The 22,760-nt window shown below is 37.3% G+C and overlaps 2 protein-coding genes across 2 annotated transcripts in view; both read left to right on the top strand.

Moving 5' to 3' along the window:
* Positions 1-5,383, top strand: part of LOC145466574 (uncharacterized) — an 11,745-nt gene extending 6,362 nt beyond the window's left edge. The window contains exons 4-6 of the mRNA XM_081450289.1: positions 116-191; positions 795-864; positions 1,582-5,383. Coding sequence (XP_081306415.1) covers positions 116-191; positions 795-864; positions 1,582-2,313 — 878 coding nt within the window. The 3' untranslated portion in view covers positions 2,314-5,383. The remainder of the gene's footprint in view (positions 1-115; positions 192-794; positions 865-1,581) is intronic.
* A 735-nt stretch (positions 5,384-6,118) lies between these two features.
* On the top strand, positions 6,119-22,219 carry LOC145466564 (uncharacterized). The gene is made up of 14 exons (XM_081450277.1): positions 6,119-6,742; positions 6,842-6,925; positions 7,119-7,191; positions 9,574-9,649; positions 9,968-10,037; positions 12,231-12,410; positions 12,802-13,069; positions 13,652-13,701; positions 14,752-14,805; positions 16,220-16,282; positions 16,599-16,673; positions 17,340-17,414; positions 19,118-19,207; positions 19,602-22,219. Exons 1-14 carry the CDS (start codon positions 6,488-6,490, stop codon positions 19,713-19,715), a joined length of 1,527 nt encoding a protein of 508 aa, XP_081306403.1. The 5' UTR covers positions 6,119-6,487; the 3' UTR covers positions 19,716-22,219.
* Positions 22,220-22,760: the final 541 nt, after the last annotated feature.

Below are 22,760 nucleotides of genomic sequence, written 5' to 3'. Positions count from 1 at the left end.
CCCCCCCCCCAACCCCCCCCCCCCGAGTCCGAAGGAGCCCATATGCCTATGCCTACAATCTCAAGAACTCTCTCTTAAGACAATTCAACCACCACATGTTATTGTCATTTTGCAGCATTCATAGAAGAAAGAGCAAGAGGATTACAATTTTTTATTAACAACATATTGAATCATTCTGGAATTTCAAAGAGGTATAATAATTACTATTAGTATTAAATATTATTTGTATTAAATGAATTCAAATGATTTTAAATATGGTTATTGTAGGTATTCAAGACAACTTGGACTCTTAGAAGGACAAAGTAAAATTCATTTATTAATTTTAACATCTGATGAAGCAGAAGTAAATGTTGTTTGATGGCTCTTGTTTCTCTCTGTGCTTCATTTCAGTTCTTGCCATTTCTTATATTGTTATTAGTAACAAAACGGGCCACAAAAATCTGGTCGTATTAACGGGGTGGCCATATTAAAGGGGTTCTTTAAATAAGAAAATGACTAACTTGGCTTTTGTTCAGGCCAGAATAAAGTGGCTGTAATAACGAGGTTGCTCAATAGTCTTTTTGCTTCTTCTGTTACATTTTGCCAAGCATGAAGCCACAATCATGAATACTTTGGCAAGGAAAATCTGAGACTGTACAAAACTACTCATTATACAAGGGTGGGGTAATGCCAGAATTTGTTGTAATTTTCTCTGGCTTAAGCCTGGGTGCCTTGAGTTGTTTTGTCATCAGGAGATGTGAGCTAAGCAATAACTGCAAGTTGAAACCAAGTAACATATGTTATGTTCTCTGCAGTGTTGAGGTGCAAGAATTCTTCTGCCTGAATGATCCTCCTGGTCCTTATGATAGCCTAGAAGAAAGCCGGGTAAGCATTGGCATATAACAGAATTAACAAAAACAGAAGAAAAGCAACCGCCTGATGGGACGCTGGCTGCAAACAGGATTTCACCTTACCTTTTACCTTCTTTAATTGCATGACTCTCTTGATATCAAATGATAAATTAGTGATGTACATTTTGTAATCCTCTGAAGTACAGCATCTGCAGATATCACCAAGCAGCTGGTGTAGAAGGAAAGAAATGATAGATTGTTGTTAACAGGGGAAATTATATTGATGTTAAGACTGAAGACTGAAGACGGATGCTCAAAGTTTGAGCAATAAGTGCAAAACTTATTTACTAAAAATCTACTCATAGCATGGTAACTTTTGGAATACTATTTAAAACAACTCACTTTAGTTCATTTCTCTAAGTGACCCCGCAATTAAATTCTCAAGCATTCTCAAGAAAGTTAATGTCAAATGTCATAAGAATGCTTAAAGCGCGTGTTGTGTTTTTAACTAATGCGAAACATCTGTTGTAATTGAAATATGGATAACTTCAAGTTCAATTTTCTCTCCTGGGGTCAGCTTGAGAGCTTAAGTCTCGATAAGTTCTTCTCATCTGTATTCAAAATATTGCCATGCCATGAGGGTTTTATGGTAACTTAATTTTTGCCATTATTGCTCGAATGTTCCACGGAAATCATCTCAATGTTGTTTTAGTCTAAGCTTTACCACTAACTTCAAGTGATTTTTTGTTAGGCTTACTGTCAACACTTAGAAAGTCAAACTGAGGACTTGAAACAGAAGGTAGATGAACTTACAGCAGAACTCAAAATGACAAAATCTCAACTAGTACAGGCCCGAGTACAGCAGGAAGCACTAGTGAGTGCTTTGAGATCAGAGCGAACTTTAAGAAAGAAAGGATCAGCTGAAAATGGCAATAATTCTGCTCAGATCGATGAGTTGATGGAAGAAAGTGAAAAAATGGCAAATGTTGCTGGTCTTAGAGGAAAGGTTTTCAACTTGTCAACAAGACATCGAACTAACAGCAAAGGAAAGATTGCCGGTACCACTGGAGGTGAAACTGAAGAAGACAAAACCCCATGGGTTGGAAGTGTTGAGATTACTGAACACTCCAGCGGCGCTGACAGAATGAGATCCTCGAGGCTGGTCAGACGGCTTTCAACAGAAAAGAGAAACCCTCGCACGTCAACACCAGTTTCAAATTCAGCTCATGACAATTCAATGTCCCCAGAAACTTCAGAAATGGATGCCAAGAAAGAACGAGAAGAATCTGAGACAATTGGCGAAAAGTCTGAAAACTCTGACTCTTCAAACATTTTGTTGGATAAGAGCAAGAAGGACACAAGTGAGGAAGGTAGTGATCATCAAACAGTGTTGACAAATATGCCCAGCAAGGAACCAAGAGCACATTCCAGTAAAAGAGACAGTGGAATAAGTGTTGATGCCTCTCCTACTCCAAGCACATAAACTAATGTGTAGTAGAATGTGGTTATAAAAATAAGTTTGTAAGGAGATTTACATGTCTAACAACAAAGTGACACTTGAGGCTGCTTGAAGAATGTGTATGCCATCTAAGGGATTCCTTAATGCCTCTTAATCAAATGCTTAGTTCCTTGCCCCCGAGTGGGGGATAGGGCCGGAAATAACCAAAATCAAATGGCAATTTGAAATTGTGGTGTAACCTCAACAATAACAGTATATCGCTTTGTCCACCAATGAGAGCAGACAGATATTGAGCTCAAAGCTATGACCTGTGTTCCACCAGGAACAAAGAGGATTGAGTGAGTGTGAGTGATATAATCTGCTACTAAGTAACAATCTCTTTTTTTTTCGGAAATTGGAAACTGAAACTGAAAATGAATTAAAGACTCCACTGTCTAGTTGAATTTTTTGAAGTAGAAATAGTAGCTGATGCCTAGACCTTCATTTACCATTTTCCTTAAAATGAAATATGAATTGTTCAGATTCAAAATCATTTTCAAAATTTAAAATGAAGTTATAAGTCTATTTCATTTTGATATAAAAGAAAACTATAGAGAGCTAAAGCATTCTGAACATTTCATTTTCTGGTACTATGGGAAATGAAAAATTAATGTTTCAATGAGTTTGTTTTGGTTGTTCTATGTAATTTTTTGGCATTATATTTCACTGTCCATTTGATTATATCAGGTACATGTAACTTGTCTCACATGATAGAGATTACGTGGCAATAAATCAGTGTGTATATTTCAGTTCTTTAGTTTCTGCTTTTATTAATTGACCTATTGTTTGCAGTATTTTGTTATATTTTGTACAAAGGGTTCACAAAGAGCTGTACAAAATTGTTCTGATCAATTAATAATAATTATTAGACTTCCAGATAGAAAATCAATCAATCACTGGTTCTCAATCCCTGTCAGTTGGCCTAATGTTGTGTTCTGTTCTGTTACAGAGTATTGCTTTGAAAAAAAAAGAACTTGAGTCAGTTTGGGGGTAAACATGGATAGAAAGTTGATCACAGCCTTGGTTCATTAAACAACTTACCAATTCACTCAATGTTATTGCAGTACTTTTGTAATTAGTTTATTTGCAATATTTCTACCAATTCTTATATGTCAGTACTTAATTCAGTTTTCGCTTTAATTTGAAAGGATAGGATCTACTGGCAACATTTGAAAATATACAGTGTTTCACAACTTTGACTGACTTTAACTGTTTTGATATAATTTTCTCAGGTTTTACTGAGAGCAAGATGATTTTGTACACATCCTAAGTGTGTCAAAAACCAATTTGCCATCCCTGAACCTATTGTTTATTATTGAAACTGTCTATATGCTTGCTGTTCTTTTTATGTTATAGTTAGCATGGTTTTCTTTTACTTGAAATTTCTACATAACTGATTTGATGTGCCATGGATGGAACTTAATTACTTAAGTTGTAACCATATGAGGATATATTCCAGCTAGCTGTTAGCTTATAACTACTGCAAATCTATAGTTATCAGTTATGAACTGAACACAAAGGCAGTATAAATTCATTATATAGTGGAACCCTGTTAATCTGGTCACCAGTGGGCCACAAAAATCAGGCCATATTACTGGGGTGGGGGTATAAAAGGGGTTCTCAAAAAAAAAAAAATGACTGAGCGGAATTTTTGTTTGGGCCAGAGTAAAGTGGTTGTATTAACAGGGTGTTCATAAGGCAGGGTTCCACTGTAGTGAGATATTGAATACAAATCCTTAAAAGGGCTTACCTTAAAAATAATAAAAAATAAAATAATGTTAAGGTTTGCTGTTAGGTCTAATAGAAAAGATAGACTACAATTGAATTATAAGTTCTAGAAGTACAGATGCTTTGTAATGATACTTAATTTTTGTAACATAAGAATTTCTTTATGGGTATCAATAAATATTTTCATGCTAATTTGAAACTGGTCCATATTCTCAAATTAGAGTATTTTTGAAAAGAGGTTATATAAACAGTAGTCTCCATTTGGTGCAAAAATGTGCTTGGACATTTAATGTGTCTGTGGACATTATCTGTTCTGAAATGCAAACAAGTTATCCAAGAGCGTAGCTCGAGGGGAACTGCGAGTTTTGAGGACAAATATCAGAGCATATTTTCATTCCAAATGGTGGCTATTGTGTTTATTATCCTTCAAATATTTTTTGCAGCACATGCAGTTTTGACAATTGGGGAAAATATCACTCGGATATTCCCCGGTTTGAACTGGGGCATAATCAGTCATGTGACACATTTAGACCAATTGTACGCAAGTGAAAATATTTGATGGATTATAATTCATGTTATGGGAGGAGGAGTAGCACAGTGGTTAGGGCATTCCCCTCGCACCAATGTGGCCCAAGTTTGAATCCCCGACCCAGCATCATGACTGGGTCAAGTTTGTTATCGGTTCTCATCCTTGCACAGGGGTTTTTCTCTGGTTTCTTCTGTTTTCCCATCCTTGCCCAGAAACCAACACTTTTCAAATATTTCCAGTTTGACCTGGAAACATTGGATCCATATCCAGGCCATGGAGGCGCCACTGATAATTTGCATTATATAATTTTTGTATCATTTAAAATTACTTTCAAACCAAAGGAAACCTAAAAAAAATACATGTCAGGTTTTTGTAAAAATTATAGAAAAATACCACACAAGAGAATCCATGAGAGGTCACTGAACAAACAAAATTAATAATTATTGCTCCTCACATTTAAAGAATGACTCCAGTCTGGCTATAGCCTGCAAGACAGATTCCTCCCTCTTTTTACTCTCACCCATCAGAAAGAGAAGGGACTCAGCAGGACGGGTAGTCTGCCTAAAGTCTGTGACAGGTGCATGTTGAATTTGATACTGAAAAAGAAAAGGTTGGGCAAGGGTTTTGGTTCAGTTCTTCTGGTTAAGGCCAGAATTTGTAGTGCAACACGCCCCTTAACAGACCTGCCAACTCTCCCGGTTTTCCCGGGAGTCTCCAAGTTTTTCATCAAATCTCCCGGTCTCCCGGTTAGAGCGCCAAATCTCCCGGGAACTACCTACCGTGCCTCTTTCTAATTTTTTTTTTTCATTAATTTCGTTATTTTCGAGTTGTCAAAAAGGAAAATAAAACAAGAAGGGAATTTGTTGCTCCCATTTAAGCTGCTCTCGATCGAAAAACGTAAGATATATATTTAACGAGTATCCTAATTGGTCAGAAATCAACCAATCAAATTGCACAATACCTGGTACAAAATTGGCGTGGTTTTCGCACGCTGTTTACGTCGCCCTGGTCAAAGCGAAGATGGCCAGCATGGATTTCAGATCGCTGCAAAAAGAATTCTAGCCATCTCCAGGTTTTTGTACTCTGGGGGTTGGCAGGTATGCCTTAGCATTTCCCCGCCCACGGTTGCAGCCCTTAAGTTGATTCCCTAGTAAAAGAACCTGCCATAAATTTGCGATGAAACTTGGTATGCTGTTGTTACAGGACAGGGAGATATTAAAAACGTAGTAAAAAGAGGGGGCACTGTGTTCGTTCTCATGCCACAATGCTGTAATCTGCATGCGCAACAAATAAGCTCGATTATTTTTCAATGCAGCATGTTATATCAGACAGAGTTTGACTTTCTTTGATTGTTTATTCATCTACATCCCAGAAAAAATGTCTTCAAATACCCTGCATTTTTTTATCCTTAAAAGGAAACATAAATTGGGCATGCGCTGTTGGGCCCGTTATGTCTCCCACTGTAGTACTTATTTCATTTGCCAAAAAAATAGCCCTAGATTTCTGCCAATTTCTTTTTTTCAGTTATTGAGGATATTGTTCTCATTGAAATTAGGAAATAAAAAGTGGGGGTCAACGTGTTCGTTTAAGAGAAAAGGAGTGTTACGTTTATTCCGCTATCGAGCTAAGTTTGAGGGAAATTTCTTACGTTTTGTACGCGCATGCACACGCTGATGTGCGCGCGCCAATGACGCGAAATCGTGCGCATTAGGGGATGTGCACTGCAATACCAAGGAATCACCTTAACCCCTTTCGGTTCCCCTTAGGGGGCTCCCCATTGTTTGCAAGTAGAACTCAGACCCCTTGCAAATCCGGTCTGGAGGTCGGGGAATTTTGATTTACAGTAGTAACACTTTCACGAAAATGCCCCGGTAAAAGTAATAATAGTACGTTTCCAACAAAATGTCGGCTGGCCTAGCACCCGCAACTTCTCAGGGTCGCTCCAGAAGGCTTGTTAGTCCGGTAACTTTTAAAAAGGAGCGAGATATTGCGGAAGTACAAGCGGCAAGCCAGAACAGTGTACAGCTAGGGAATGGCTATCGGCTGGCAAATAGCTCCGAAGATTTTACAAATTCCACCGCTTCTACGATTTCTATGCCTCGAGTTGACTCATGTATACTCGGGAAGGAAACTCTGGAGCAGAGGGAAAGGTTTACCGTAAGTAAAATCGTTAGATATTTCGTCGATATTGCATACGGTTAGTATGCCCCTTGAACGTAAGTTTGCGGTACTAAAGCTTCTCGTCTCTCTACTCAGCTGTACAAGATCGAGGTAAACAATGGTTCGAAAACTTGGATAATTTACAGACGATATGGGGATTTTGTGCTTCTGAATAAGAAGGTGATAAGTGATTTTTGCTTAATAAATGTGTGAAATAATATTAATTTTACATGCAGTTGATTATATACAGCTCAGTTCAAAATCGTGTGTAGCTAGAGGGAGTCTTGTATAGTTTCTTGCATGGTGACGCAATTATGGTGAAATTTATTTAGTAACAAGTTCATCGTCTTACCGATATTTTGTTTATTTGCAGTTACGTAAGCTTTATCCCCAATTTCGATTGCATTTGCCAGGAAAACGCTTTTTCAAAGATAACTTTAACAAAGGTAATTTAAAAGCTTAAGTCGAAGTTACTACTTAAAATCATGCATCTGAATGTCTTGTAAACAGGAAACATACGCTCGGTAGGAATTACTATAAAGTGAAGGGTTGGAAGATATGTCATTTTTTTTTGCCCTTCCTCTCGTAACTTTATGCATAGCCGGGCAGGTCTGAGATACTTTTAAATCTATCCAATCTCAGTTTAGAGGGCAAAGTTAAAGACATTTTAGACATGTCTGGCCCAGTTTGTGTACCTCGTGACTTCCTCATGCTTATTTATCAAAATTATCGTCTATGTTTAATGAAAAGGCCATTCCACTAAATTGTGCATTTCCCACAACCACTCTGAAACAATTTTGTGAAAAAGTGAAATGGCTGAGCTTGAAGTATATCTGATTGTGGTTTTAATTGAGCGTGGAATATTTTAAAATTAATACTCGGAAAGGTGATGTCTGTTTTATTTTTAGATCTTTTAACTACCTCTTGACTTTCTCATTCTTATTTTTCAAATAAAAAATGATAAGATATTAATTGGCTGTTCAGAATAATGATACGACAATTTGATAAAATGGGCACCAGACTGGTACAATTTTGTGATAAAGTAGGAAAATATTATCTTCATATTGGCCTAGTTTTTCAAGGAATTATTCACTGCATGTTTTGCAATCCTTTAAAATAATGAAGGTATTTCAGGTGGCTCCATAGGTTAATCATTTTCATGTTGCATATGCTGGTGTTAAATTTTGAATGCTGTTTTTACATTTGCTTTTACACCCAGTCCTCTTAAAATTATTAAGTGTAATAAGCAAATTATGATGAAAAACTGTTTTATTATCATCTCTGTTAAAATTTTGGCTTTTAGTCCTGCATTATAAATGCCTATTAAACAAATGCATATTTACCCCTTTTATGGCTTTATTTGTGATTTTCTTGAATTTCCTTCTGTGAATCTTTCAAAATTTTCACAATACATTGATTCAGCTAGGATACGAATTTTAAACTCACAAAAAGTAGGGTTCGTATGGGCAGCTTTTTAGATGTGTGCAAAATTACGTCTTTTATCGGTCAGATAGATTTCCCTAAAAAATGAGCTCCAGTTAAAGTAAAATATTTTATTACCATCCTGCTGAATTGTTCGGAATTTCACAGAAGGAAACATGAGAAAATTCTCTGTCAGTTTTGCTTTTTGTGCTCATGTTGATGTCATAAAACATCAAAAAACACTGACACTTTCCTCTGAGTGTGCGCAGATGAGTTGAGCTTTCACATGTGAAACTATAGGGAGCCACCTTAACAAATCCTGAAGGGAAATGTCCTTCTATTCAAGATATCTGGGGGGGGGGGGGGGGGTCTCAAAATCAAGAGCTCAAAAACCTGTCAGCCACTGTCAGCCATATGAAATATAGGTGAAAAGTTTTACTTCAAGCACTTTCCGTAATATCAGGGAGATTTTGTGACCCATACGAGAGACTGGGAGATTCAGTCTGTAACCAGGACACTCCTGGATAATCTGGGAGAGTTGGCACAGATGATTCTGTTACCCATGAAAATTATTTATACATTGTGCATGAAGTGGTCAGGTGTTCTGCAAGAAATCCTTAAAGGAGAAGGTCACTCCAAAAAACATAATTTTTTGTAAACACTAAGTTTCAGCCTCTAAAGTGCAGGTTTTCATTTTGAAATTCATCTCCAAGGAAGCCCAAAGTTTGACATCGTTGCTGCCATTTTGAACAGTATTCAGCAGCCAGGCTGCATTTTCGTGATGTCATTCTGTCCCAGGGATTTGGTTCATGGCTTCCAACAAGCCTTTTAACTACCACTCTAGGTTATGGCTACTCTTGAGCCATATTATTTTGAGCCAAACATGCTCCAAACTCCAAAAATGATAGCAGTGAAGATTGTGAAGCAGATAATCAGTTGGAAAAAATACATTTTGCTGACCATGTGAAAGATGCCAAGTCAGCGGCAGGTTTTTTCTTCTTCCTACCAATTTTGAGTTGGATTGAATAATGTCACATAAACACAGCCTGGCTGCCAAGTACAGTTTCAAAATGGGGGCCTAGCCTCCAAAGTTGAATTCAAGACAAGTTTCTTCAAGATAGCAGGCACTTCAGGGGAGTGAAACTTAGGTGAGTGAAAAAAACCCAATGTTTACTTGCTATGGGTGGAGACTACTAAAAAGTAAGCTTTTTGGAGTGACCTCTTCCTTTAATAAAAAAAAAAAATGATTCTTGTAGTTGTTAAATTTAATATTATTTGTGAAATGCAGTGGATGTCCACTGAACTCCCCTTAAGTGGCCATGTCTTGTAACTGTGCGGGCAGATATGTATTATTTTAAAATATTTTCACATTTTGATGTCATAAAACTTTTTGTTACATACTGTAGACTTCATCGATAAACGTCAGAGAGGTCTTGAAGTATTTACAAACAATTTGTTTTGCCATCGTAGCCTTGTCCTCAGGTATGTTGATCTCTTAGTGCTCTTTAAGATTAACTTCTTTGTTCCCTCAGTAAATTCATGTCATAGGGGTTTCATTAAGGGCTGGGTACCGGGCAAATAGACCAGCTGTGAAGACAATAATTATATTGTCCAGCTGGTTTGTTCATCTAACAGAGAGTTTTTCTTACAAAGAAGTTCAGTACTAATAGTCTTGCCCAATTGCCCTCCTGTTGAAAACGTTAATGAAACCCTTGTCACCCATAATTTGACATGAACACACTTTTATGATGACCTAAAATATGACTGTTAAATGTTATCTGTGTTATTTATGTCATTCAGTGATCCAGTTCAGAAGTTCTACAGATTGAACAACCCCCCTCAACCTAGTGAAAGCTTGGAAGCCTGCCAGGTGTGTAAATTTCCATTTCTGCCACTTACAGGTTTCTAGACAATTTTGCAGAAAAATTGAAGCCCCTTCATGGAGAGGGGTGAATAGGGGTATACAGATCTGCCGATCCATGCTATTTTTTCGCCAAATCTGTCAATCTGCGAATATTTTTGTTCAAATCCGGAACCGCATTGTTTGAAAAATGTCTGTGGCATATTTTCATTCCAACAGTATGTAAGATGGTTGTTTTTAGTTTCCCTTCTTCCCTTGGGTGGGTGGGTACTCCTTCATGTAAACCTAAAAGTATGTGCAGCACTAAATGGCATGGGTTTTGAGTCTGAAATAGGTTGTGCATTTCGACCATTTTGGTGTGCAATAGGGAATAGTTCGCACACACTGGTTATAGAATTAGGTATTTTAGAGTGGTATGGAAAGTAATAAGGCACTGATATATTTTGGTTTCGGTTTTACTACGGTTTGATGTTTGCTGAGTAGTCTACCTGCTAAGTCATTGGTTTGGTTTTGGTTTTACAACTCTCAGCTGAAAACCACTCCATCCCTGTCATTCATCTCTTGATCAGGAAGTGAGATATAGTTATAAGCATGAGGTATTTAAAGCCCGTTTCAAATGTTAACTGAAAGAGATGCAGTTCAGTCTAGGTCCAAGGTAAGGTATTAATTTTTCGGTCAGGTCTGAAAAAGGGAAGGAAATAATTGTTTATTTTGACCTTTTGATATCGAATACAATTACAACATTATCTAAAGCACTGATAAAATGCACACCACTGAGTGGAGACCTTTTCTACGATGTCACGCTTTTTCGATTGTTATAAATTCAAGCAAAAAAAATTAGGCTTACTTCTCGATTTATCATGCCGAACTTAGTAAGTGTGCGAAGTTTCATAAAAAAGCTTGCCAAATTTTATAATGAAATGCATGGCAATGGGCAACGATTACCCTCTAGTATTCATTGATTTTACAAAATATTGGCAGGTCTGCAGGCACACATTTTCATGAGTTTACAACAGATTCTCAAATTGATTTATGGTGGCCAGTTTTTGTTTATATGAAAAATATGAAAGGTTGTAGTGTTATGTGGAAAGAGTGAACCTAGACACAAGTTTCTCTTCCATAAAAACTGCTTCAGGATTTTTTCAGAAGTTAAGTTGAGACACCCGTGGACAATCCAGGATAGTCTTGGACAGGTTCAGAGGTCCTCTGCATATTTTGGAAATCATTGGACATAAACTCGATTCCTTATCTTAACAGATTTGCCATTTAGTTTTGTATGAAAGTTCATCGGTAAACTGGTAGATGCGGACAGCATTGTCAAGTTCGCGAAAATTGGCTGTAAGATAAGGATCACACAATTCCAATAACAATGCCAAACCCGAATCTATATAATCAAGTCTCGTCCGGAAAAAGAAATCAAGTGTTTAAAACACTAACATCACAACCCTAGCTGACCAAAGATCTACGATCCGAACTTCCTATCTGAGGATCCACATTCCAACGTTCAAAACAGGTAGAGTCCAGAGTCCAGGCCAAAATTCACAGCTGATCCGTGATCCACCCTATTTTTGAAATCCACCAATCTGTTCAATTTATCACAAAAGTCTATAAACCGAGCACTTTTTAAAGCCAAATCCGTCGATCCGCAAACCTATTCACCCGCCTCTTCATGTATCTCACTCTCAAGGGAAAGTAAAAATAGTTCAAGATAGTGGAGGCTCTAGATAGCAGATAGTAATAAGTAAAAAGTGCACATCTAAAAGAAAAATTTATGATTTGAGGCCAAGATAATGGGGAGTTCAAGTTGCTGAGTTTGATATACAGTAGCGACGTCTACATGTAATTGTTCGTTTACCAACATTGTACTAGCGATCTTTGTCAAAAATTTAACTGAGGGGATTTCCAGTGACTCTAGATGGTAATAGAATTAATTTTCTTCGAGAAAACCTCTTGAAGACCTTCATTTGAAAATCAGGGATCAAGAAAAATATGAGTTCCTAACAGAGTCAGGTTCAAGTGCAAGTACATGTAGTGTATTCCTCTTCACTTTTTCTTGTAAGACTCAAAGACCCAATGAGTGTCACCATTAAGATTTTCAACAATGAACCTTTCTACACCCCTGGTACTGTAGAGATACATCACTGTATGTGATTTTTTTCTCCTAAATGCATGCACTTACCATTGTTATAAATACTTCTGCAGAGTTATTGTCAGTCCCTTGAACGGTCCCTGGCAGATTTGCGTCAGCAGTTTCGTGACCAGACTGCTGAATTCAACGCTGTCAAGATAGAATTGGCCCGACTCAAGTACTATAGAGATGAGAATCAGCACCTAGCCCACCACCTTCAGAAACAACAGACTGATGTTGAAGAGGTCACTAAGGTCAGCCCTCTCTCTTTATATTGTTATAGTAAAATTATTACCTCCCTATTGCCGTATGTTTTCTTGTTGCGTATCTTCAGGTGTTACAATCAATCAATAATAAACAGGAGTGATCTGCAATGCAGAGAGCCTAGTGTTTGGAGTGTTTACTTTTAATTAGTTCTTTAAGACACTTTCTTGCCGAAATGAGTATTTCCAGAGGGTGCGGGGCTGTACATAATACTCTTGTAAATTCCAGCGGGGTTACTTTTGAGTCCAGAAAATGGAAATTCTAGGGAGGGCGGGGGGGATCTCACATGAAATTCTCTCCATGGTGGGGGTATGGATATCTTCTGGAAGTACATGATGAAAATTTAACGCAATGCTCTGAGACTTTCTTTTTACTTCTCAGAGTCTGAGAGATCACCTTACAGTTGCATTGGAGGATGGGAAACAAGCTAACGAAGAGTTGGAAAAGTTGAAAGAAGAAATAAGAGCCGAAAGGGCATCTGTACAGGCTGCGAGGGTAATTGAGAAACAAAAGAGGGAAGTCGGAATCAACAGGCAAGTGGACATGTTTAATCAGTCCCAGGAAGCAGTGAACCAAAGAGTTGATTCTCTCATCACAACTATGGGACAGCATTCTAAAGTTGAAGTAGTGATTGATGGTGTAAAACATGGTGAGTCAACAAATGAATCTTTTAATTTACTGTGCACTGTTTCCACAGCTGAATTATATAGTAGGTCATCAGTGGTTAGCAGGTGAATCGAATGGCTGACCTCTTGACCATGGTGAACTTGTGGCAGTTGTTCTTACTATGAATGATGAGATAGAAATTACTAATAAATAAAAATGGATTGAGAAAAATTGAAAATTGATTTGCTTTTAAACTTCGGATGTTCTTGCCCATTGTTACTGTGCATCCTTATTGCGCATGTAATTCATGTTGCAACATCACATACGACACATCAAACATCAAGCACACGCCAAGGAAGAAATACAAGCTGTTCAGCCAGAATGAAAAAACCCTGGCTGTTGTTGGACACTTTGGGTCAAGTGTTGTGGTCAAAAGCCACCACAGTCAATCACCAAAAACTCACCACAAGCAAGCCAAGTTATTGTTATGAGAGCTCCGATTTTTTGTTGTAGATAGAACATTGGCTTATGTGTGGTTAACATTAAAATCGCTGAGCAAAGAGAGGAAGCCATTGGTAAAGGTTTAGCTGTAATTCTATTTTTTTGCCTGCTTCTTTCCTAACAGAGATGAACTCTAAGGATGGCATATCAAACAAAGCAGTTCAGCTGAGAAAGGTACAATAAGTTATTTTATACCATCTTCAGTAATGTGATGTAGTATTTTAATTATTTATTGTTTCCTGTTTTCCATTTTTACTGTGTGAATTTACCTTATTAGTGTAATTTTTACCCTTTTTACTTACTTTATGGAATTTGCACTATATAAATATATTGTATTATTGTTATTGTTATTTAATGTCGTTGTTCCTAGCAAAAGTAAGTTAACTGTGGTGACTTGCAATTGAACCAGAGCTATTAATCAAATACAAACAACTCGCGATGGCGTTAATGGGGGAACACTGCCTTGCGTTTGGTTAGCCCATGATGCGACTTCCAGCGATAGCGTGACAAACAACCTCACTTATCTCCCCAATGACACACAGCACGTGCTGGATCGGACAAGAGTATCGGTTTGCAAGCAATGTTCAAAGGTGATGAAAAAACAACAAGCTTGGGGGAAGTCGTTGCGCAGACTTAACTGCACTACACAGTAGTGACCCTTTGTTTATTATGCAGGAATTCATGACCAACCTTGTCTCCAAAGGGAGGGAGGGAGGGAGGGAAAATTAAACAATAGATTTACAATAAGTAATAGCTACATTGCTTAGATGGACTAAAAGTGGACTCTGAACAGTTGTCTGAGCTTTTATATGGAGACGTTCGTCTGCTGGTAAGCCAGTAGAAAAGGCTGTACTACATGTAACATCTTAAACATGAATAGTGCTTTAATGCTTTGCACCAATGCTATGGTTCATTAAAACGTTCTGAAGGTAACAAAGCTACAATGTTTTAGGTTTAGCTACAATAAAGCTTACAGTTTGCTGACCTTTGGAATATAACTTCTCAATAACTCTATAGAAAGCGATGCTGCCATGAACGGCTCATTGAGAACGTACATCGCACTCCAGTAACTATATTTTACTGGCGTGACAGTAAAATGTCATATGTAACAATCATATTAGTATTTTATTATTTTTAGCTTGACATTCTTGAGTAATAAATGTAACAAAAATGAAACTGTGTTAGGTAGTAAAGAATTGAAGAAGTTTGATTGTTTCTTTATAGGCTCTTGATGAAACCAGAAGTCAACTTGAAAAAATCCACAGAAATACGCTGGAAGTAAGACAATAGCTTTTATTAGCACATCTTTGCAGTGATAAAGTTACCAATACCAGCCTGAGTGTTAGAGACACACTTTAAGTAACATCTTGTAAGAAAGAATATGCTGAAAGCTGTACTTCTGTAAATAAATATTAGCATTACACATTGAGGTAATGGTGGCGGAAGCAAAGAGAATTTACATCTTAATCATCAAAGTAAGCAAATGATTTTCCTTTCCTTTTCATGCAGAAACCATTCTCTCCTAGTTTCTATAGAGTTAGAGAAACAATAAGAGAGAGAGAACTTGAAAAATGTTATGAAAACACTCTTCTACAGCTTGTGTTACCATTCCCTAAAACTTTCAGTCATGTTCCTATAATGGGATAGGTTACATGAAAAGTGTTTTCTATTTGAACATCAAACCAATCTTCATTCAATACAACACAACACAATACAATGCAATGCAATGCAATGCAATGCAATGCAATACAATACTTTATTTAGTGACATCACGTCTAAGAGCTCGGCTGTACAAGCTTGTTCAAAATACATACGAGTATTCCTAAAATACAAAGATTTTCTTTCACAACCCTTCACAAATGAGTTAGTTGAAAGTAACTCCCTTTTTGATGATATCTTGGAATAGGCAAATTAGACAAACCTTGTGGAGGTCAGTGATATGCCAATTAGGAACATGGTAAAAGAGAGCTTGCAGTAATGTTCTGTGATTTCTAGAGTACTTTTTGTCAGATGTGACAAAAGGTCATTAAATCAAGGTTGTGACTGTGAATTGGTGACGTAATTTGGTGCACAGGTGAAAACATCAGAAAAGTCAGGTTATTTGTAAGCCTAACACCCTTTATAGAGTCCAAACCACACCCCTCATAGAGTACAAGCCAAACCCTCCATACAGTACAAGTGCCAACCTTAAGATTTTTATATGTATACAGTTACTTCAGGGTGCAAAGAGAACAAATCTTTGGGCTTGCCCCTTCTTTAACTACAATAAATAACAAATAAAGGTCTTTATTCATAGTTTTAAAAAGACGTTAAAACTTTCAAGGTACTTATAGATTTAAAAATTGTCCCAAATTATACCAAAAACTTACAGTACAATCAATGAGACGTCTATTTACAACTGTAATGTACTAGCCCAAAAATCATTGTCACTAGCTCCCAAAATGTTCATCTCTAACAGTTCTTCTGAAATTTGAATTTTGTTTTAAAAAAATCCTTCCCAAGACACTTTACTTGTCCATTGGGCAAGTGGTCGACAGATTCCACTAGCCTGACTGGAAATCCACTAGCCCTGGTCTATTGGACCAGACTTTCTGTGCACACTGTTACTTGAAACGTTATTGTGTGTTGGCATTAGTCCAGAGGCAATCTCTAAAGTCACATTTCTTCCTAAATTATAATTGTCTGTCCACAGATGTATAAGCAGGAAGTTGAAGATCTCAAGGCTGAGTTTACTAGAGCAGACTTCTTAGCCAAGGTAAAATAAGAAATGGTATTTTCAAGTAGTAATTTTTTGTAATAATTTTATTATGTTTTTTTTGGATTAGTATTTGTTGAGATTGCAAAATGTGGTTGAAACTGGTTGGAAAAGGCACTTTTCAGGAAGCTTCAATAAAATAAACTATTTTGGCTGACTGGATGTTAGCTCATCATCACAACAGTACTATAAACTGAGAATGTTTGTTGTTTATCCAGCTGATGAAAGTAAAAAAAAAAAAAAAAACACGAAATTATTTAATTTCATAATAATTAGTATTAACAAAACATTTTGCTCAATGCATTGTTTGTCATAGACAAGAACTCAGGAGGCAGAGTCATTAAAAACACAAATGTCTGATCTTCAGAAGAGATATCAAGATGGCATTAAGGTAAATATAAATATACAATATTCTTTTAAGCTAGGCCAATGTTAACTGGAAGCCTCTGTAGTATGAATTTTGAATGCTTAGTATTTTGTTTTCATGCATCTGCAATACAGTACTTAGAAAAGATTTCACTGACAATGGAGCAATCTGATTGGTTGAATTAAATTATTGGCCCTCTGAGCTAGCTTAGTTGTGTATTAAATAAATGTTACAATATAATAATTCTATAGTATTCCAGGGGTTTCATTAAGTGGCTGGCACTAGGTCAAATTGACTGGCTGTGGAAACAACTTTGGCTGCCTGATTTGGCCATCTAACTGAAACTTTTTTCTTATAAAGAAGTTGAGTTGAAATAGTTTTACCTGCCTGTGAAAACCAGTTGCCCTCCTGCTGATAATGGTAATAAACCCCCTGATATTCCCTGGAAATGTTTTGCCATGAAACTATACTTCTATTGAGACAAGCACTCAAGCACTAGCACCTCCTTAGGTCACCTCAAACTTAACAGAAGTTAGTTGTTCCCATTCAAGCTAGGCCATGACAGATCGTGACAGTGGTATAGGACGAATAAAAGTTGTTTCAGTTCTGGGTCATTGCAAACTATCTTACAATTAAGATTTTTTTGTGGTGAGGCTTTTTCTGTAAGATTTCTTTTTTATTCTGCTTAAGGCTCAAGATGATTACATATCACAGCTTCATGTAAAGTTTAATGAAATTCAACAGTATGCTGTTTCAACTGAGGAGGTAAGAAATGAGAGCCCTGTTTTAGACATATATGGCTCCTGCATTTGCAACTGAAAGTCAGCAAACTCATTTCCAATAAACATATCTCGCAGGAATTTTCCATGTGAAGTAGTATGGCATTAAAAGTAACCCTGACAGTGGTGTTGAGAAGAACATAGATTAAAATGTAAATTTATATTTTACTTTGAATCTTGTGATACTCTAAAGTCATTAAGTTTGTTTTTCTTTGTCAAAACAATCCCAAAACTGAATACAGGATGCAGCATTAAATTCAAAAGAGAAAACTAAAAATTAGCCTTATGATATTTATAATTTTATGTTTTCCATCATGCTTTCAAAAGACAGATCTGTGCAAGAACTTTTTGCTGTCCAAATTTGACACAAAGTGACCACATATTGAGCATGTAATGGCATTTTGTACCAGATGGCCCTCCTGGGAGTGAGAGAACTAGACTGACATTCTTAGACCTTATTACTGCGCCTTTCAATAACACGTGGACTCTAAAATTTAAAGCTCAACAGACAAATGCGTTTTTTGCTACCGTCAATCAAATGTCCAGCGGCTCAACCCAGCCTCCAACTACTACCAAGCACTGTTTCGTTGTCTGAACTGTACTCAACGATTTGATTACCGCGCGTTCGGCAGTAGTCGGAAGCTGGGAGGAGCCGCCAAACACTTGATTGACGGTAGTGAAAAACGTTCTTGTCGGTTGATCTTTGAATTTTAGAGTCCGCATGTTATTGAACGGCGCAGTAAGCTGAACACAGCTTTTGATACCTGTATTTCATTCATTTTTTCTCTAAATCCCTTGATCCCTTTGTCACCAAAATTGGCAACACGCAAGTTAACAACACAAACTTCTGCTTTTTTTACTTATATGGGGTTGTCATGGAAACATGAATAACTATAAACAGGCCTTTAAAACCGGTGTTGTTTATTTGCAGAAAAATCTAGTCATTAGATTTTCTTTATCATTTGCATGCAACAAGTTTGTAACAATGCTCACAAGTTAACAATATTTTAATAAGAGTTTAACGGAGAGATCTTTAAATATCCCTTTGTGGAAGGTCAACTGAAATATCTAGAACTTCCCCTGTTAAATTTCAAACTTTTTTCAACATTCCAGTTCCTTTTTCCTAAAGTATTTTCCTGCCAAATTTTGTGAAATTATAATGAGTGGTTCTTGAGAAATAAGTGCATATCTAAGAATGCTATGTCACATCCAATCACCATTTTTTGACTTACTACGCATGTGCTACATTTAACCGGGTTCTTTCGGTAACAAAAAAAAATCTGAGAATAGCTGGGTTCTTTGCATCGTTACCTTTTCTAACATACATTTCTAATAAGAGACTAAAACCGTAAACTCCCTGTGTTCATTTATGAAGAAAAGTAGCTCAGGCATTGACCAAATAAAATGATCACTGTATGGACATGTTTGTTTTTTGTAATCTTTGTGTACACGCTGAATTGCATTAGCAAGAGCGTGTGCGAAAACTGTGTTCGGCCACCTTGAGGTTCTCTTATTGCAAATGATTTATGAATGTAATACCTTCTCAGCTTTTGGAATTTCCTCAGGGTATAAGCAAAAACAATTACAGCTAGAAAATATTTTCAGCAGAATGATGTAACTCTTTGAAAATCAATGTGTACAAGATTTTGGACAATGTCACATGCTGTTAATTCTTTTAATATTTTCTAGAAATATTTCTTCTCTCTTGTTGTTGGTGTTAAACTCAACATGGCTGTGTGTGGCTATAGAGTGGGCCACATTAATCACCTGAAACCCCAGGTAAGCTGAAGTTGTACAATACTGAGGTTGGCTAGTCAGCTACTAAAAGTGTTGTTGGGTCTATGAGAATTTGCCAGCCATTGTTCCCTTATATCTTGAATTATGTCAATAGAACTGTTAATAAACTCTGGAGCTCATTAGACTCTGCGCTCAAGTTGAAACCTTCATTAAAGGAAGTTATGTTAAGGTTCACAGTGCAGCCAGGTGGACAATCAAACATAGTTTAAAGCTACGCTGGTTTAAGATTTAATGAACACAACTAAGAAAGTTACAATTCGCTACGAAAGGACTTATAATGTAATAACATTGTCTAAGATTCTTTCATTGAACTCTTGTGGTTGGATGTTGCTGGGGTTAAACTTATTTTTTAATGACCCATTCGGCTGTTTTGCAGCAACTTTTTGAACGAGTGAGAAATCACGGCATCTCTATAGAACACTGGCCCAGTTGGTTATCACGTGAACTGTCAACTGCATCAGCTTCACCCGATCATGAGGAGGACGACTGACTCTGTGTCTTGTTATTTTGTAACTGTTGTGTTGATCATACCAAAGCCCTACTGTTGTTTGTCATCTTTCTGGTCTGTACTTTGTTAATTTTTATTCCAAAAGGTTTCATTTTTGTCTTTTTGTGTGCATCCTCGTCCTCTCTTTTTCATTGTTGTTTTTACAATTGGTATCTTCAACAGATTCATAGGAAAATTATAAATTCTAGACATGCAGTTCATGGAATTGCTAAGCATTTAGATAACCTAATTAAAACAATGTGAAAAGATAATACCCACCTTGGATATTTTGCGTTTGACAAAATTCTGCTTTTGACATTTAAGACCACGAATTATCTAACAACAATATCAATCCATGGCCTTGGGTGAAATACCTTTCCAGTTATTTATGAAAATAAAACAGAAATAAATGGGGATTTTAGTACCATTTTTATCCAAATATTTAGTACATTTGCGACTGGGGCCCTGGAGAAAATCTTGACAATTTCCCACAGCGACTATCAAATAAGATGTACAAACTTAAGTCTATAAAAAATGTATATTTGTAAATATTTTTTCAATCTTGTACAAATGATTATTAGGCACATGACTGGTTCAAAGGAAAACAGTACATTTTGTTTCCTCGAGACCTTCAATGTTCCCCAAGGCGAAGCCGAGGGGAACACTGAGGGGCAAGGGGAAACAAAACTTACTGTTTTCCTTTGAACCAGTCATGCAGTGTTTTGTTATACTTCCTAACTCAAAAAGAAAACAAACTGCGAAAAAATTACAAGCCTGAGGCTGACTGGCACACAAATTTGCTGTGGTGTCAAGGTGTACGACCTGATCACGTGCAAGTCGAAAGTTCATCAAGTTATTGTTTTCCTAGAGAGTTGGTGAGTTTTGTTCGCCCTAGGGAAAACGTATTTGAGTTGGGAAGTTTAAACAGTTTGATTTATTTCTATTTTTAAAAAAACTCCATTATTAATCCATGCACCGCCTCATGATAATGTTCATGTATTTTTAATACCTCGTACTAACAGAGTTCGAGGGCCGTACTGTAAGTTACGGACCGAGTATTTTCCCCATCATTTATGGCCCAAGCGAGAAGCGCACGGGCCATAAATTGAAGGGGAAAAACGAGAAACTGTAACTTACAGTACAGACTGTGTGTCTGACGCGCTCAGGATCGATTTCTAATATTCACCTGGTTTCTGACGCATCTCGAAAGCAAAACGGGTCAATTTGAAATCGATGTTTAGTGAACTGTTTCAGAAGTAAAGGAAAGTATTAAACTTTTGCTTGCTAAAAATGTTAAGAACACTTGACGATAAATCACGAAACATTTTGGCAACAAAAACAGCTTTAAATTTTAGCGGGCCGTACAGTAGAATACGGCCCGCAAAAATTGACCAATCATAGCGCGCGCGCTAACTTGGAGATATAATAATAATAGGTACAGCATCGTTGTTTATAGGACCTATATGCCCCCTTGGAAATATGAGTGGGGAGTAATGGCTTTTCCAGATTGTTTCACATTTAGATTATCCAGAGCAAATAAGGTTCCCGAAAGGGATATTGTGATAAATCATTTATTGAATGAAGTCAAGAAAGGGCTAATACAACAACAGATTTCCATCTCTGAAATTGAAGACTTTTACTGCTTGGTCGTGCTGGTTTGCCTTTGTAGAGCATTGTCCGAGGGTCTTTCCAGGGACCCCACTAATTCTCTCAACTAATGTGTTAGTTCCTCTAGCAAAGTTTATCTCTTTCGACTCAGTTAATACGTCACTCACTCACTCACTCATGCCCTTTACGCCTAAGTGGCATGTAGGGCAGCAATATGCTCCCTCCACATCTGTCGGTCCCTTGCCATAAACTTGATGCCTTCCCAGGTCTTCCCCATCTCCTTGATTTCCTTCCTTTCGGCTTTGGCCATTGTCAGTTAATACGTACTTGACTTTTTTCACTTAATGATTTTCACAAAGCAGGTTATTTTTTTAACAATAAAGTGCATAGCAAATTAAGAAGCCATTAGATAGTAGTATACAAGCTTATTAAAGGCTAATCAATTTATTTTTTAAAATAACGTGTTGGTTTTCCAACTTAAGAAATACGTTTTAGTCAAAGTGCTAGCTGTAGAGCGTTTTCAGTGTGTTGCACTGTAGAAAACTGTAAGTTCTATACAGTTGAAAGATATGGCGTATGAAGTAGGAGTTTTCCACTATTTTGCATGTAAAACAGTTAAAATAAGTAAGAAACGGCTTCTCTCCAGGGTCTGGCTGTTTTAGCGTTCTCTAAGGTTGGAACTAACATTGACATTATCGAAGGGTGGGTGGGCTTGTGTTCAGGGGAGGGAGTGAGGACTGTTTTTGTCAGAGTAAGAAGTCTTCTCCGTCAAGTTTCAAAGCTAGCGTCTCCGTAGAGACAGAAGCGTTTGATTGAACTCTTGTTTTAGAGTCGTAGAGCTAGAATAGCAGAGAGAATGGGGGAAATAAAAGAGTTATTATATTTAATTGTTTGTTGTTTGACTCTGATTATAACTTCAGTGAAGTCTATAATTAAATGGCCAGGACTTAGTGTGTAGCTTTACCCTCGGTCATTATCCATCAAGATCAACTCTACATGTGTAGACCTCGGGGTGCGTTTCTTTTAGAAAATCCAAGATTGGATTCTTTGATCCGGAAGAATCCGAAAACGGATTTTGCGTTTCTTTTCTAAACAGATCAATCCAAGATCTCTCGGATCGTGGTGCGTCAAAGGAACAGAAGAATCCACTCTGGGAGTGGATTCTTAAGGAAACGCACCCTTAGTCAACTGACAGGCCGGGCTGACAGAGGAGAAAACTCCGCGGGGGGACTCCCATATGAAAAGGACGGGAGTGCTCGTAGTACGTCAAAGGGGTTGAAAGAGCAGTTTTGGTGCCTCTTAGGGTGTTCAGCCTCAAAAGGTCCACAGCTGGAGCCTTTGTGGCACCTTTAAGTTTTCAACCGAAAAAATATGACAGGAGATAACGTGTTGCTTTAGAATTGGCACCTGTTAGGGGAAAAAACAATTTCAAGCCACGCC

The sequence above is a fragment of the Orbicella franksi genome, chromosome 13 (assembly GCF_964199315.1).
Source record: "Orbicella franksi chromosome 13, jaOrbFran1.1, whole genome shotgun sequence".
Classification (NCBI taxonomy): Eukaryota; Metazoa; Cnidaria; class Anthozoa; order Scleractinia; family Merulinidae; genus Orbicella; species Orbicella franksi.
Note: the sequence above shows the minus strand (reverse complement) of the source record. Positions and strands in the feature narration are given on the sequence as shown.